The sequence below is a fragment of the Mus caroli genome, chromosome 18 (assembly GCF_900094665.2).
Source record: "Mus caroli chromosome 18, CAROLI_EIJ_v1.1, whole genome shotgun sequence".
Lineage (NCBI taxonomy): Eukaryota > Metazoa > Chordata > Mammalia > Rodentia > Muridae > Mus > Mus caroli.
The window spans coordinates 34,586,803-34,604,535 of NC_034587.1; the positions used below are offsets into that span (position 1 = coordinate 34,586,803).

At 40.7% G+C, this 17,733-nt stretch overlaps 2 protein-coding genes across 2 annotated transcripts; both read left to right on the forward strand.

Annotated features, from left to right (window-relative positions):
* The first annotated feature begins 1,014 nt into the window (after window positions 1-1,014).
* LOC110284896 (protocadherin beta-4-like) lies at window positions 1,015-4,482 on the forward strand. Its single transcript, XM_021150889.1, has one exon. The coding sequence runs from the start codon at window positions 1,120-1,122 to the stop codon at window positions 3,607-3,609; it is 2,490 nt and encodes an 829-aa protein (XP_021006548.1). The 5' UTR covers window positions 1,015-1,119; the 3' UTR covers window positions 3,610-4,482.
* Window positions 4,483-14,401: 9,919 nt separating this feature from the next.
* Window positions 14,402-16,969, forward strand: LOC110284914 (protocadherin beta-8). Its single transcript, XM_021150911.2, has one exon. The coding sequence runs from the start codon at window positions 14,521-14,523 to the stop codon at window positions 16,858-16,860; it is 2,340 nt and encodes a 779-aa protein (XP_021006570.1). The 5' UTR covers window positions 14,402-14,520; the 3' UTR covers window positions 16,861-16,969.
* The last annotated feature ends 764 nt before the right edge of the window (window positions 16,970-17,733 follow it).

A 17,733-nucleotide genomic window follows, 5' to 3' on the forward strand; every position in this document is an offset into this window, starting at 1 on the left:
AAGGGAACAAAATGCTTAGAAAATAAGCTGATGAGAAAATAGATGAACTTCGTACAGAACACTAGACAACATTGAAGGAAATCACAGAAGACTTATGTAAGGAGGAAGTGTATGTGTGCTGTGTTGTAAAGATTACCCTCTGACTAGTTATGACTTAATGGAATCCTCACCAAACTGCCAGCTTGCTTTTCTCTTAGAAGTCGCCAAGATGTCTCTGAATTTTTCGTGTGAAAATGGAAGAACTCTCGAATAACTAAAACAATATTGAAAAAAAGAAGAAGAAATTTGAAGAAAAAAAATTTCCCGGTTGTAATATGGTACTCAAAGTTTGAAACCAAATATTTGAATGACTTATGCACCAAAGCATAAAAACAAATTTCTATTTAAATAGACACAGGAGAGTTTTGTTACCTATTATCTTAGATTGCATCAAAATCTATAATGCCAAAGTACTTTAAAATATTTTAGTCTTGGAAGGTTAGTCAATCTTAAACCTTAGTTTATTTTTACCAATAAACCCTTTGGTTTGTAGCTATTTCAATCAGGTGGTCAGCTGATGAATTAGATTATGCAGCTGTAACTGTACATCATTGTGTTCCAAAGGTAATTCCTTCTGTAACAATTTATAGTAAATTCCTTACATTCTTGATATTAACAATGTACCTTTGATAGTTTATCACCGTGGAAAAATACTTTCAAAATGCTTTCTTGTTTTGTTTAGCTGATTATTCAAATTCTCCATTTATGCAAAGACTAGTTGTCTTCCAGCTTCATTTTCACGACTCCTCAGGTGTACAGTTTTGGATAACCATACTGATCATGCAATTTCAAGAAATAACAACATTAATAGAGAAAAAACATTTGCATACACTTTTAAAATGACAATTTGGAAATTTTAAAGAAGTAAATACCTCCGTTTGACTTGAAAATAGAACTGTATGAATTTATCAAAGTGGACGCAGGGTGGCGCTGCAGGCTAAGATTGTGATTAAAAGTGCTAAAATAACCGGAATCGCTTGTTGCAATCCTGAACAAAAGACGCAGGCAAGAGCTTGGCGGACACTACAGAGCTATGAAAGGGTTTGGGCAAAGATATACTGGATTAATATAAGATTAACAATGTTAAGATTCCTCCAAAGAAGAAATCAGAGTTCAGCATTTCAAAGCTTTGGAAATTCTAAAGGATTGGTTGCTAGCACTCAGTGGGACTTCATGGAGAAGCTGGAGAAAGCTCACCCAAAAAGGCAAGTAATCGCTTTTATTTTTATGATGGTTTTGGTTCAGGTTTGCAGTGAGCCAACAATTCGATACTCTATCTTAGAGGAAACAGAAAGTGGCTCCTTTGTAGCCCACCTGGCCAAGGATCTGGGTCTGGGAGCTGGGGAGCTGGCTGCCAGGTCTGCACGGGTGGTGTCTGATGATTACAAGCAGAGATTGCTGCTGGATCCTGAGACTGGAGATTTGCTTCTGAGGGAGAAAGTAGACCGGGAGGAGGTGTGTAGCACTGTGGATCCCTGTGTGCTGCATTTCCAGGTGACTCTTGAAAAGCCAGTGCAATATTTTCAAGGAGAATTATTGATCCAGGACATAAATGATCATGCTCCAGAATTTCCAGAAGGGGAGATGCTATTGAATATACCAGAAAACAGCCAGCCGGGCACTCTGTTACCACTGAATTTAGCCCAGGATTTGGATGTGGGCAGCAATGGGCTTCAACAATACACAGTCAGCCCCAACTCTTATTTTCATGTCCTCACTCGAAATAATAGTGAGGGCAAGAAATACCCAGAGTTGGTGCAGGACAGAGCCCTGGACAGAGAGGAGCAGGCAGAGCTGAGCTTAACCCTCACAGCTCTGGATGGAGGGTCTCCACCGAGGTCAGGAACAGCCCAGGTTCGAATCCTGATGATAGACATCAATGACAATGCTCCTGAATTTGTGAACAGCCCCTATGAGGTGCAGGTCCTAGAGAGCAGTCCCCCAGACTCCCCAGTCCTGACTGTCTTAGCACGGGATGCAGATGCTGGCAACTTTGGGAGAGTTTCCTATGGCTTCTTCCAAGCATCAGATGAAATCCAGAGAACTTTCTCAATAAACAAAGTCACAGGAGAAATACGACTGAAAAAGGCATTGGATTTTGAAAAAAATAAATTTTACCATGTAAAAATTGAGGCCATGGATGGGGGAGGACTTTCTGGGAAAGGCTTGATAATGGTAGAGGTGGTGGATGTGAACGACAATGCCCCAGAGCTGACCATATCTTCACTGACCAGCTCTGTCCCAGAAAATGCTCCTGAGACGATCATAAGCATCTTCAGAGTTGGAGACAGGGATTCCGGAGAGAATGGAAAGGTGGTTTGTTCTATTCCAGAGAATCTGCCATTCATTCTAAAATCCACTTTCAAGAATTTCTACACTCTGGTGACAGAGAGCCCTCTGGACAGAGAGAGCAGAGCTGAGTACAACATCACCATCATGGTCTCCGACCTGGGCACACCCAGGCTCACAACATGGCACACCATAACGGTGCAGGTGTCCGACATCAACGACAATGCCCCCGCCTTCACCCGAACCTCCTATACCATGTTTGTCAGCGAGAACAACAGCCCTGCCCTGCACATAGGCACCATCAGTGCCACAGACTCAGACTCAGGCTCCAATGCCCACATCACCTACTCGCTGCTGCCGCCCCATGATCCGGAGCTGCCACTCTCCTCGTTAATCTCCATTAACGCAGACAACGGGCAGCTATTTGCACTCAGGGCGCTGGACTACGAGGCGCTGCAGGCCTTCGAGTTCCACGTGAGTGCGACAGACCGAGGCTCACCCTCGCTCAGCAGCCAGGCTCTGGTGCGTGTGGTGGTGCTGGATGACAATGACAATGCGCCCTTCGTGCTCTACCCACTGCAGAACGCCTCTGCACCCTGCACAGAGCTGCTGCCCAGGGCAGCAGAGCCTGGATACCTGGTCACCAAGGTGGTTGCAGTGGACCGCGACTCTGGTCAGAATGCCTGGCTGTCATTTCAGCTGCTCAAAGCCACGGAGCCCGGGTTGTTCAGCGTGTGGGCGCACAATGGCGAGGTCCGCACCACCAGGCTGCTGAGTGAGCGAGATGCACCCAAGCACAGGCTGCTGATGCTGGTCAAGGATAATGGCGATCCTCCGCGGTCTGCCAGTGTCACTCTTCATGTGCTGTTGGTAGATGGCTTTTCCCAGCCATACCTCTCTCTGCCTGAGGTGGCGCCTGACCCCACACAGGAAGTTGAAGATATGCTCACTGTGTACCTGGTCATTGCCTTGGCATCTGTATCTTCTCTCTTCCTCTTGTCTGTGGTGCTTTTCGTGGGGGTAAAGCTGTGCAGGAGGGCCAGGGAACCCTCTCTGGGTGGCTGCTCTGTGCCTGAGGAACTCTTTCCTGGCCACCTGGTGGATGTCAGTGGCACAGGGACCTTGTCCCACAACTACCAATATGAGGTGTGTCTGACCGGGGACTCTGGGACTGGTGAGTTCAAATTCCTCAAACCCATGATCCCCAACCTGTTGGTTCAGGACGCTGGGAGAGAACTTAATGAAAATCTTCGCTGCAGGGATAGCTTTGTATTCAGTTAAGTCAGAGGTTCTCAACCTGAGGTTTACAACCTCTTGGGGGGTCGAAGGACTCTCTCGCCACGGTCACCTAAGACCCTCAGGAAACTCAGATTCTTATGACACACACAAAACAGTAGCAAATTTACACTTACGAAGTAGCAGCGAAAGTAATTTCATGGTTGGGAGTTACCACAACACTATGAGCTGTCTTAAAGCATTCCAGCATTAGGGAGGTCGAGAACCAGTGAGCTAAGCGATGTGATTTCCTAAGTGTTGTACAATTCTTTTCTTTTAAGAAATGATCTTGTTTCTATGAAGTTCTCCACTAGTCTATTCTACTTATTAATAGTGCTCACAGTTTCTTTTTTATTGGTATGAGAGTTCTAGCCTTTAGTTGTACTAAGCATAGTTCATATTTTCCCCCACATATGAATAATTTTGGTGATTAGTACCCTGATAAGCATAAATAAACTGTCTTTAAATGAAATTCTTAGTGATCTTATAAGACATTTCACTCATCTCAAAAAATCCTTGTGCTTTTGTTTGTATTTGTAACACCTGCCATTTCCACACAGTTGCCTCTTTTTAAAGGTAGAGTGTTTAAAATTATTTATGTTGCCTGAATCTTTCTGCATGAACAGAAAGCATCACTATGTCGTGTTCACTACCAGTTTAAGCGCCCTGGTTGTCCAAGTCATAAACTTTACGGTGTACATGAATGCACACAAAGGTTGTGGCCTTTTTGTTTTTGAGCATCATGCATGGTAGTGGTTCTATTGACTGGTTGAGCATGTTCTGGATGTACTACGGTTAGTTTTGGATTTCTATTTGACAAAAATTAAAGAGAATATGTGTAGTTTGTCATCCTGTATATTTAATAAAGCTCTTAAATCACTGCTTTGACATAATCTCTTTTAATAATTAATCTCTGAATTGGAATCATGTACTATCTTTATGAAGGGAAAATTCAGGATTATTGAGGGCATCATATCTTTCTTTCTCTTCCTCATGCAAAGAAGTCCAAGCATGGTGGTGGTGGTGGTGGTGGTGGTGGTGATGGTGGTGGTGGTGGTGGTGTGTGTGTGTGTGTGTGTGTGTGTGTGTGTGTGTGTGTGTATTTTCCAGCGCTTCTCTGGCATTTCAAATGAGTAAATTCTCTCGAAGTTTGGGTATCTGTCTAGTTCTGTTCATTAGTAGATTTCAAAAACTTTTGCCCTTGCATTATTTGGAGGTTTTGGTTAGAGTAGATCAATCAAGAAAAACCATTTTTGTTGTTCCATCATTTTGTTTTGTTGCCCAGTCTGTCCTCCAGTTGATTTGAGATCAACTGATGAACAGCAATGAATATGATTGTGTTTGTTAATATACAGGAGCAGTAAGTAGTACATTGATTGATTTATTATTGTAGCACTCTACTTTGTTCGATAAGCCCAGTGAACTGATTGATTTCTAGCTTATTACATGTATGTAGATAATACTATATCAAATTTTCTTGAACTTTTGTCAGAAAATGAGCAACTGAAACTCATTCTTTATATTCTACCACTCATTTTTAAATCTTAACTATCAGTCTACATGAAGTGAAATAGTTTTACTTTAAATTACTCCCTTCACCAAAGCTAAGGAACAGTAAAAAGGCAAGTTACTGTCAGTTTAAGGCCTTGAAATATAGAGTTTAGTCATCATTCAGTTTTTTGAAAAGTAATAAATAAACCTGATAATCAGTAAGCCGCACATAGAAGACCTGAAAGTGGGAAGGAGTCCTTTCAGAAGAGGGGCTTAGGCAGGAGAGGGAAGGGATGAGAGAGAGGAGATTTGGGGGTGTGGGAAGTGGCTAACAAGTATCTGGAGAGATAATGACTGATTCTTGGTGCCACTAGCGAGTCATTGAATATTTGGAATATTCCGAGAAACCTAGAGTCTGTAAGAAACAAATCACACTTAGGCATATCATAGGAACATTGCTCAACACAAGGTCCAGGGAGAGAGAATATTAAAGCAACTCCATGAAATGGTATATTTCTTTTACAGGAGCATCTGTAAAACTAAGAGCTGATTTAAACTGCAATCACTGGAATCAAAGACAATGTCTTTAAACCCCCCCCCCCAGGTTTTCCAGAGTAAAGCCTTCAAAGGTAAAATTTTTGAGCAAAGACTGAGAGAATGAGCTGAGCTACATAGGCACCAAGAGAAAATACTTTTAGTAGAGTTTTAGACAGAAGGAAAACAATCCCAAAAGCCTTTGCAGACTTGTGTCAAGAAGTACAACGTAACAGTATAGATTACAAGCAAATAACGACCAGGCATTGACTGTGCAAAGTGAGAATGGTGGCTTCTTAAAATTCAAGAAACCCAACAATGCGAAGGCACAGCAACAGAGAATGAAGAAATAGAAAATGGAGAGAAAGTGTGGAACCTTTTAAAAATGAAAGGAGCTGGACCTGGCGGCACACTCTCAGGAGGCAGAGGCAGGAGGATCACTGATTTGGAGGCCAGTCTGGTCTATGTAGTGACTGTGTCTACATGGCCAGCAGGAACTACATAGTGAGGCCTTGTCTCAAAAATGGTTTTCTAAATCAATCATCTAATAATACTATTACTACTTTTTTCTAATCATTAATTCATAGTCACATTTCTATGATAGTTTGTTTGGCGGGGAGCCTTTTAAGATTTTTTCTCTTTTTGAAATACCTTTCTGTTTACACAACTGTAGTACTTATTTCCATACACTGTTTCAGTAGGCATGCCCATGTGAATATTAAGTCTATTTTTAGAAAAAAATAGTTTCCTCTTTGGAATATTATGTTTTCTTCCATCTCTTTATTATTTTCTTCTGGAAACTTTATTTTCTGAGATTCCTATTCTATTCCCCATGCCCCTTGAATTTACATTTTTATTTCTCTGTATTATGCCAGCAGATTATCTCTATCTATGACATCTCAAGTTACCTCAGGTCTTTTAACCAAAAAGGTGTTACAAGTACCTACGAGCTATGTTTATAAATTTTGTTTCGATGATAATTTATCTCTAGCTTTATTGCTTTTAACAAATAAAGATCTCACACTATTTTTATATTTGCTATGGGATTGAGTTTCTATCTCTCAATTCTTCCTTGGCTCTTTTAAATATAAAGCGCTGAAATTACTACATGTTCATGATAGAGAAGTCACACAAACATACACATCTATAAAATGAATACATACAAAATTTTATCAGATGAGCCACACTATCGTATACCTACTTTCTGTTTATCATATGTTTAGTGTTGTGGAACCTTGTATGTTCTCTCCTCCACTTTGCTGGTAAGTCTTGGGGCAAAGAGAGGAAAATGAGGAGGAGGAAATCACTCCTTTCCAATGAACTTTTCATATACAATGTCTGCTTTGACTATCTTTTCCTCTCTTCCTTCTTTACTCTCACTCTTGTTCTTTCTTCTTTCCTCATTCCTCTATTTCTAGCTCATTTGTACTAAAAATGTAGAGTCAAGAAGTATGTTACATTTGTTTGTGTGTTGAATGTAAGCAGCATATTTGGTAAAAAATAAAATTTGAAGGTGACAGAATCATGTGAACTTGTGGATCACAACTCTCTTTGATTAGACTATCATGTTTGTCACACGCATTGTATTTATTTTGTCTTGCTAATATTTAACAAACAGAATGACAAAATTTTGTAAGGAAAATATTGTTGCATCTGATAAATGCTGTAAAATGGCATTTAAAATTCAAAAATGAAAATATAAAATATGAGACCAATCATATTGATTAATGGTACTATAAAAGTCCATTTAACATGTTGAATTATTACAAATGTTCACGTGAGAACAAAAATTAATGTATAAACTTGTAAGCATAATGAGCATATCAAAAGTCATCTGGATGCCAGTAACTCTGAATAGATTATGACATCCAAACTTCAAAAGGACATTTTAAGAAAGAAATGACAAAACTCTTCTATAGACATACATGAACGTGCCCTTTCTTTTAAAAGGCAATCAAATTCAGATAAGTGTAAGTGATATATAATGAATGTAATGCAGTATATGAAGCCATGTATCCATCCAGATATACTCCTTGGTTGGTGGTTTAGTCTCTGGGAGAACTGGGTGATCAGGCCAGCCTATGTTATTCTTCCAATGGAGTTGCAATCCCCCTCTGCTCCTCCAGTCCTTCTGCCAGCTCCCCCACCAGGTTCCCTGAGCTTAGTCTGATGGTTGGCTCCAAGCATCAACATCTGTATTGGTCAGTTGCTGGCCAGACCTCCCAAGGCACTATCATACCAGGTTCCTGTCAGCAAGCACCTCTTGACCAAGACAACAGTGTTGGGTTTGGTGTCTGCAGACATGATGGATCCCCAGGTGAGGCAGTTCCAAGTTGGCCGTTCCTTTGGTCTCTGTTCTGTATTTTTGACCTTATTATTACTTTGGACATGAAAATTTCTGGGTTAAAAACTTTGAGATGGGTGGGTGGCCCTGTCTCTCAACCAGGGGCCTTCCCCGTCTACTGGAGGTAGTCTCTACAGGTTCTATCTCTGCACATTTCAGCTAAAGTCATCTCCATTGGCTCTTGGGAGCGCCGTGTTTCCCTGGTGTCGAGGACCCTCCAGTGGCTATACTCAGTTCCTCATTCCCCCTGCTACATATTTTTGTTCAATTTTCTGACCCTCTGTACCTCTCTCACATCTCCTCCAGTTTCTGATACTGCCCCCCATTTCCTCCCTCTCCTTTCTCCTGCCCAAGTCCCCCTCTCCCTCCATCACTCATGATCATCCTGTTCCCCTCCTCAATGCAGAACTGAAGCATGAACACCCTGGTGCACTTCCTTCTAAGCTGCATATGGTCTGTGGGTTGTATTATGTACACTATGAGCTTTTGGACTAATATCCACTTATCAGTGAGTTTATACCATGTGTGTTCTTTGGTGTCTTGGTTACCTCATTCAGGATGATATTTTCTAGCTCTATCCATTTGCCTGTGAATTTCATGATGTCATTGTTTTTAATTGCTGAGAAGTCTTCCACTGTGTAAATGTACAACATTTTCTGTATCCATTCTTCTGTTGAGGGTTGTTTCAAACTTCTGGCTATTATAAATAAGGAGCACAATATATCCAAACTTATGGGACAAAATGAAAGCAGTAGTAATAGGAAAACTGATAGCCCAGAGTGCCTCCATAAAGAACCTGAATAGAGCATACACTAGTAGCTTAACAGCACATCTAAAAGCTCTTGAACAAAAAGAAGCAAATACACCCAAGAGGAGTAGACAGCAGAAAATAATCAAACTCACGGCTGAAGTCAACCAAGTAGAAAGAAAGAGAACTATACAAGGAATCAACAAACCAGGAGCTTGTTCTTTGAGAAAATCAACAAGATAGATAAGTCCTTAGCCAGAGTAACCAGAGAGTACAAAGACAGTATCTGAATTAACAAAATCTGGAATGAAAAGAGAGACATAACCACAGAAACAGAGGAAATTCAAAATTCATATCCTACTACAAAAGTCTATACTCAATAAAACTGGAAAACCTGGATAAGATGGAAGATTTTCTAGACAGATACCAGGTACCTGGTATCTGGATCAGTTAAATCAGGATTAAGTAAACTATCTAAATGGCTCCATAACACCTACGGAAGTAGAAGCAGTCATTAGAAGTCTCCTAACCAAAAACAAAACAAAACAAAACAAAACAAACAAAAAACAAAAAAACAGGACCAGATGGTTTTAGTGCAGAATTCTATTTGACCTTCAACGAAGATATACTACCAATATTTCTCAAACTATTACATATACTAGAAACAGAAGGAACACTACCCAATTCTTTCTATGAAGCCATAGTTACACTGACACCTAAACCACAAAAAGACCCAACAAAGAAAGAGAACTTCAGACCAATTTCTCTTATGAATATTGATGCAAAAATACTCAATAAGATTCTCAAAAACCAAATCCAAGAACACATCAAGATGATCATCCATCACGATCAAGTAAACTTCATCCCAGGGATACAGGGATGGTTCAATGTATAGAAATCCATCAATGTAATCCACTATACAAACAATGTCAAAGAAAAAAACCACATGATCATCTCATTAGATGTTGAAAAGGCCTTTGACAAAATACAACACCCATTCATGTTAAAAGTATCGGAGAGATTAGGAATTCAAGGTTCATACTCAAATGTAATAAAATCAATATACAGCAAACCAATAGCCAATCTCAAGCTAAATAGAGAGAAACTCAAAACAATCCCATTAAAATCTGGGACAAGACAAGGCTGCCCACAAACTAACTCACTCTCTCTCTCTCTCTCTCTCTCTCTCTCTCTCTCTCTCTCTCTCTCTTCAATATAGTACTCAAAGTTCTAGCCAGAGCAATTACACAACAAAAGGAGGAGGTCAAAGGGTTACAAACTGGAAAGGAAGAAGTCAACATATCACTATTTGCAGATGATATAATAGTATACATGAGCAGCACCAAAAATTCTACCAGAGAACTTCTACAGCTGATAATTTGATATCCAGCAAAGTGGCTGGATATAAATTTAACTCTAACAAATCAGTGGCCTTCCTCTACTCAAAGGATAAAGGGGCTGAGAAAGAAATTAGGGAAACGACATACTTCACAATAGTCCCAAATGATATAGAATATCTTGGTGTGACTCTAACCAAGCAAGTGAAAGATCAGTATGACAAGAACTTCAAATCCCTGAAGAAAGAAATCAAAGAAGATTTCAGAAGATGAAAAGATCTCCCATGCTCAAGGACTGGCAGGATTGACATAGTAAAAATGGCCATCTTACCAAAAGCAATCTACAGATTCAATGCAATCTACAGATTCAAAGCAATCCCCATCAAAATCCCAACTCAATTCTTCATAGAATTAGAAAGAGCAATTCTCAAATTCATTTGCAATAACAAAAAAACAAGGAGACTAAAATCTATTCTCAACAATAAAGAACTTCCAGGGGAATCATCATCCTGACCTCAAGCTGCACTACAGAGCAATAGTGATAAAACTTGCATGGTATTGGTACAGAGACAGGCAAGTAGATCAATGGAATAGAACTGAAGACCCAGAAATGAACTCACACACCAATGGTCATTTGATCTTTGACCAAAAAAGCTAAAGCATGCACTGGGAAAAGACAGCATTGTCAACAAATGGTGCTGGTTCAACTTGAAGTCTGCATGTAGAAGAATGCAAATTGATCTATTCTTATCTCCTTGTACAAAGCTCAAGTCCAAGTGGATCAAGAACTTCCACATAAAACCAGATACACTGAATCTAAGAGAAGAAGTGCAAAAGAACCTTGAACACATTGGCACAGGGAAGAATTTCCTGAACAGAACACCAACGGCTCGTGTTCTAAGATCAGCCTTTGAGAAATGGGAGCTGATAAAATTGAAAAGCTTCTGTAAGACAAAGGACACTTGTCAATAGGACAAAACAGCAATATTTTTATTCTTAATGGGTACAGAAAAATTGTAGAACAAGACTCAGTACATATTAACACATAATATATTAGCATATGATTGAATAAGGGAATGTTGAGTATTTTCAAAAATATATAGCAGCCAGATGTGATGGCATATACTTTTAATCTCAGTAGGCAGAGGTGGGTGAATATCTGTTAGTTTGAGAGCACAGTGGTCCACACAGGGAGATTCAAACTAGGCTAGGCTCCAAAGTGGCACCCCATTTCAGAAAAAAAAAAAACCTGAACAAATACATACATAATACATATCACTAAAGGCAAATTATTTAAAAATTTCTTCTTGAGGTCAACCATGAGAGAAGGAGTCTCACCCCAGCTACTACTGTGATTTTATTACCAATCCAAACCACAGGAATCAGCAAAGAAGAAATGAAAGTCATGACCATTAAAGCAGAAGAAATAAAAACTATATTTTAAATGATGCAATTACACGCATAAAAATTATGAAGGCTCTGCAATCAGAAGTGATGGATGAAGTCATGAACAGCAGTAGATGCAAGGTCAACAGTGTGTTTACATGAAGGAAAATGAAATTTTTAAATAACATTTAAAAATGCTTCCAAATACATACATATTTAGAAACAAATGCAACAGGAGACTTGTAAGGCAGGAAGTGCAAACATTATTGAGAAAAATATAAAGATCTAAATAAATTGAGGAATGTGCAATGGTCATTTTGGAAATGCTCCATGGTTGGAATATTGTTCATCTTTCCAACAATCAGCAGAAATTGTAAAATCTTAAGCAAAACTTCAAAATCTTCTTTGTGAATTTGATGGGCTAAGTATGTATACTATGTATGTCAATACAAAAATGTTGATAAGGAAATATTGACACCAAACAAAACTGAATATACTATGAAACAGTGTTATATTTGGATGAAAGACTTGATGGCACAGAGTTCATTTAAATTAACTTTTCTGCTCTGCAAAAATTCTACAAAGAAAATTAAAACAAAGAAACAAACAGACAAAGAACAACAAAACAAAGTCACAGACCAGGAGAAAATATTTATGACAGACACGCTTGATAAAAGACAGCTGCCCAAAATATATAAAAACTTTCAAGACTCAACAGTAAGAAAACAATACCATGTAAAAAGTGTGCCAAAGACCCAAACACTTACCAAACAAGACTCAGTAAATAAGTGCACGGGAAGAGACTCCACATCACTGTTGTTAGGGAAATGCAAGTTTGAATAATGAGACACCACTAGACGACCTTAAGGTACAATGGCCAGACTCTGGTATGATGACACCAACTGCTGCCAAGAGCGTAGGGTACCAAGAAGCCTCATTCATGGCTCAAAGTGGTGGATCAGGGGAAAACGTGTTAATGTTGAAGGTCGGTGAGAAATGTACCACTCTGGAGCTGTGGAGGGATGGCCCTGAGGAAGGTGGTGCACGGTCCTGCATGGTTTCTATGCCTTTACATTTTTTCCCGTGGATTTAAAATTCCTCAAAAATAATCTTTGCAGAAGAAAACTTACCCTGAAGATAATAAAGCCTCTCATAGAGTTATGAGAAGTAAGAGAATACAGTATTACTCGATATTCAAAGACAAATGCAATCTTAAAGCTTTTCCATGATCCCCTGACTTGTGACAATTGTGGCAACTCAGAAACAATGGGGAATGGATTATCTTTTCAGTACAGAATGCAAAGACAGTTGGGGAAATATGGGCCCTAATCTTATGCACTTGATTTTAGGTTGAGTGTAGCTTTAAATGTTAAAAATAAAGCAAACATTCAAAATATGACTTCCTATGACGTTGGGGACACAGGAGGAAAGTTTTATTCAGAAATGGAAAATATTGACAGAACAGACTAAATTAAAATGAGTAACCTTTGTTTAACAAAGACAATATAATAAAGTTAAAATAGAAGGCATAGATGGAGGAAATTATTTACACTATGCATAAGCAAAGGGTGATATACTAAGAATATAGATTCTTCTGCAAACCAACAAGCTGTTGACAAATGCCTTATAGTAAAAGGTATAAAAGAAATCCTCATGAGAATGAATTTGAATGGTCAATAAACATGTGAAAGTTTTTATACTTACATTATTCACCAGGGAAGTGCTAATCAAATGTACACTGTGACATCACAGTACCTAGAGTGGTTAAAACTGTAAAGACAGCATCAAATATTGGTTTGGATCATGGAGCAACGAGAATTCTCAGGCATTGCTGGAATTACTTTTTCACATTGCTGGGAATGGAACTCATATCACTGAATGCACGAGGCAAGCACCTACAATTGACTCACTATATATCCCACTCAGGCCTTGAGCTTGCGATAATTGTTGTGTCTAAACAGAGATGGGACTACAGGGGTGAACCACCAGGGGCAGCTCAGTACATCATCTATATTTGAAAACTATTCACAGTGGTTGCCAAGGTTAAATGCATTTTCACACTTTGACTCACAGTAAACCATTCTTATTTATATGGAAGTGTGAAAAACTTTTTTGTAGGAGTAGTATTCAAAATTCAAAGTGTTGGCACACACCTTTAATCCCAGTACTCCTGAGGTAGAAGCGGGCAGATCTCTGGAAGTTCAAGTTCAGTCTGGTCTATATCGAGAGTTTCAGGACAGCCAGGGTTGTGAAGAGAGACCATGTCTCAAAAACTCAAACCTGGAAAGCTCCAATGTTCCTCATATGGAGTATATGCAAAAAAAAAAACAAAAAAAAAAAACGCAAACATATGAAGGAAAGATACAAAACAATGGAAACAGGATACCGTAGACGAAACTTACCCAAGAAAGCTAGCAAAGGAAAATACTATCACAGAGAAATATGCTACTGGTTTTAATTTACTTCTTAAAAATTCTAAGAAAGGCAAAATATTGTATGTTAATAAAAGACAACATAGTTCCTAGGAAGAGATTTAAAACTAGTGAATAGCAAGGAGAACATGTTCGTTTAGGTACACGCTATTTATTCATCTAGATTCTGCTTACTGAATTATAGTACCTTGGTGACTCGTGCTGTATGTATACTGTGTGCTGTGCCCCTTGTAGATATTTATGACAGAATTTGTGTATTCAAAAGTCTTTATTCAAAACTAATATGCCATATTGTTCGTTTAAAAAATTACCTTTCACTGAAAATTAGCTCAGCAAATGTTGCAATTTCCAGTTGCTAGAAACTTGACATACAATGTAAAAGATACTTCACTGTAGGGCTGGAACTGAGAGCAAAGTGGAGTGCAACGCTAGAGTAGTACACACGGTGGCGCTGCAGTCTAAGGATTTGTATAACAAGGGGCTCCCAGGATGCCCAGGACGCCATTCCTGGGAATCAGAAGGGAGACATTTACTTAAGATATTGGGAGAAAGAACTACTAAAAGCAACTATTTCACCAAAACATCTGTGGGATTGAAACCGACAAGATTTAGAAGAAGCAGAGCCCTCTGGATAACTTCTAAACAATGGAGACAGCGCTAACAAAAACGTCAGAGAAAAGGCAAGTCATTTTCCTTGCTATATTGTTGCTTTTGTGGGAGGCTGGTTCTGAGGCAATTAGCTATTCCATGCCAGAAGAAACGGAGAGTGGCTACTTGGTGGCTAACCTGGCACAAGATCTGGGGCTCAGGGTTGGGGAACTGGCCACTAGAGGGGCACGAATCCATCACAATGGTAACAAAGAGCTCTTGCAGCTTGATGCAGAGAGAGGAAATTTGCTCCTGAAGGAAAAACCAGATCGCGAAGCACTGTGTGGGGCGACAGAACCCTGTGTGCTGCACTTCCAGATCATACTAGAAAACCCTGTGCAGTTCTTTCAAACAGACTTGCAGCTCACAGATATAAACGACCATTCTCCAGAGTTCCCTGACACAGAAATGGTGCTAAAAATTCAAGAAATTGCCCAGCCAGGAACTGTGTTTCCTCTGAAGGCAGCTCAGGACCCTGACATAGGGAGCAACGCTGTTCAGAACTACACAGTCAGTCCCAACCTCCATTTCCATGTGGTTACTCTCAGTCACTCAGATGGCAGGAAATACCCAGAGCTGGTGCTGGACAGAGCCCTGGACAGGGAGGAGCAACCTGAGCTCGCTTTAATCCTCACCGCTCTGGATGGGGGAGCTCCGCCCAAGTCTGGGACAACAACTGTTCGAATTGAAGTTGTGGACATCAATGATAATGCCCCCCAGTTTGTACAGTCACTCTATGCGGTGGATGTCCCTGAGAACAGCCCCCTCGATGCCTTAGTTGTCACAGTCTCTGCCAGGGATTTAGATGCTGGGATACATGGCAAGGTAGCCTACTCTCTGTTTCAAGGCAGGGGAGGTTCTCAACCATTTGTGATAGATGAAATCACAGGAGAAATTCGTCTTAAAGGGGCACTGGATTTTGAAACAACTTCATATTATAACATGGAAATTGTAGCCACAGACAGTGGCGGTCTTTCAGGAAAATGCACTGTAGCTATCCAGGTGTTGGATGTGAACGACAATGCCCCTAAGCTCACCATCTCTTCGCTCACTAGTTCCATTCCAGAAAATGCTCCTGAGGCCGTAGTTGCTGTTTTCAGTGTCTCTGACCCGGATTCTGGGGATAATGGGAGGATGGTGTGTTCTATTCAGAACGAACTTCCATTTCTTTTAAAACCCACATTCAAGAACTTTTACACCCTAGTGACAGAGAGACCCCTGGATAGAGAAAGCAGAGCTGAGTACAACATCACAATCACGGTCTCCGACCTGGGCACACCCAGGCTCACAACCCAGCACACTATAACAGTGCAAATGTCCGATATCAATGATAATGCTCCTGCCTTCACTCAAACTTCTTACACCTTGTTTGTTCATGAGAACAACAGCCCCGCCCTGCACATAGGCACCATCAGCGCCACAGACTCAGACTCTGGCTCCAATGGCCTTATCATCTACTCGCTGCTGCCGCCCCATGACCAGCAGCTGGGCCTTGCCTCGCTGATCTCTATCAACTCAGACAACGGGCAGCTGTTTGCGCTCAGGGCGCTGGACTATGAGGCACTGCAGGCCTTTGAGTTCCGCGTGGGCGCCACAGACGGAGGTTCGCCCGCGCTCAGTAGCCAGGCTTTGGTGCGCGTGGTGGTACTGGACGACAATGACAATGCGCCCTTCGTGCTCTACCCGATGCAGAATGCCTCTGCGCCTTGCACTGAGCTGCTGCCCAGGGCAGCGGAGCCTGGATACCTGGTCACCAAGGTGGTGGCTGTGGACCGCGACTCTGGCCAGAATGCCTGGCTGTCGTTCCAACTGCTCAAGGCCACGGAGCCCGGGTTGTTCAGCGTGTGGGCGCACAATGGCGAGGTGCGCACCACCAGGCTGCTGAGCGAGCGTGATGCGCCCAAGCACAGGCTGCTGCTGCTGGTCAAGGACAATGGAGATCCTCCGCGCTCTGCTAGTGTCATGCTGCAAGTGCTAGTAGTGGATGGCTTCTCTCAGCCCTACCTGCCTCTGCCAGAGGTGGCGCTCAACCCCACACAGGAAGAAGACATGCTCACTCTCTATCTGGTTATTGCCTTGGCTTCTGTGTCTTCGCTTTTCCTCTTGTCTGTGCTGCTGTTTGTGGGGGTGAGGTTGTGCAAGAAGGCCAGGGAGGCTTCTCTGGGTGACTGCTCTATTCCTGAGGGACACTTTCCTAGCCATCTGGTGGATGTCAGTGGTGCGGGGACCCTATCCCAGAGTTATCATTATGAGGTCTGTCTGACTGAGGACTCTGGGACCTCAGATTTCAAGTTCATGAACCCCATTATTCCTACTAGTCTCCTTCAGGACTCCTAACTAACCGCAGTGTCGGGAAGATCTACAGTTCTATAACTGAATCAGAATTAGTGTCTTGGTTAATATTTCTCTTTTTGCATTCAATAATCTTTTCTTGAGACAAAATATTTCTATGTTTATTTTAGCTTCTTATTTTATCAATTCAATCTTAGTGTATCATTTCCTTACACTAATTCGTGAAGGGAATAAGTAAATTTTTTGTGTTTCTATGGTCATCTGAAATACTATTCTTAGGAATAATTTCTTCATCTGCTTTTATAACTATATTTTGAAATCTACTCCCTTCAAATTGTATCGTGTTGAGGCTATGCATATTTCTATCTAGGTAGTATTCACTGATTTTCGCTTTCATTGCTGTGTATTAACTGTGCAAAGTACAGCGTTTATTGTGACATTTCCAGAGATATTGTACATACCACACCATGATAACCTTCTCCTAATTACCACCTTCTATAATCCCACTGCTTCCTCCCCATCAATTTCCTAAAAGCCCTACTTTGCTTTCAGGTGTTTCTTGTGTTAGAGTGCGATAATTGAGCCTAAATGATCTGAAGTTTCATTTATTCCTGAAAATGCTAATTTCATTTTTTCTTGATGCCTGAGTAAAGCAACCTCATGTGCGTGTGCGTGTTTTCCTTGCCCGCACATCTACTACATATAATGGTAAAGCAGCTTTGATCAAGTGTGAACGTAAGATACAGTCACCGGTCATATTTTACATCTTTTGTACACAGACTGACCTGCCACTTGATTTGTTACATTTACTGACTATTACAATTACTATTTTAAGACTTTGTTTGCTTGTATACAAGCCTAAATTGCTACTGCAATGTACCAGAAATGACATTTCTTGACTTAAGCCATTGCAGGTCC

Coding starts and splice junctions, on each gene's coding strand:
- LOC110284896 (XM_021150889.1), top strand. CDS start 1,120: ATGTTAAGATTCCTCCAAAGAAGAAATCAGAGTTCAGCATTTCAAAGC.
- LOC110284914 (XM_021150911.2), top strand. CDS start 14,521: ATGGAGACAGCGCTAACAAAAACGTCAGAGAAAAGGCAAGTCATTTTC.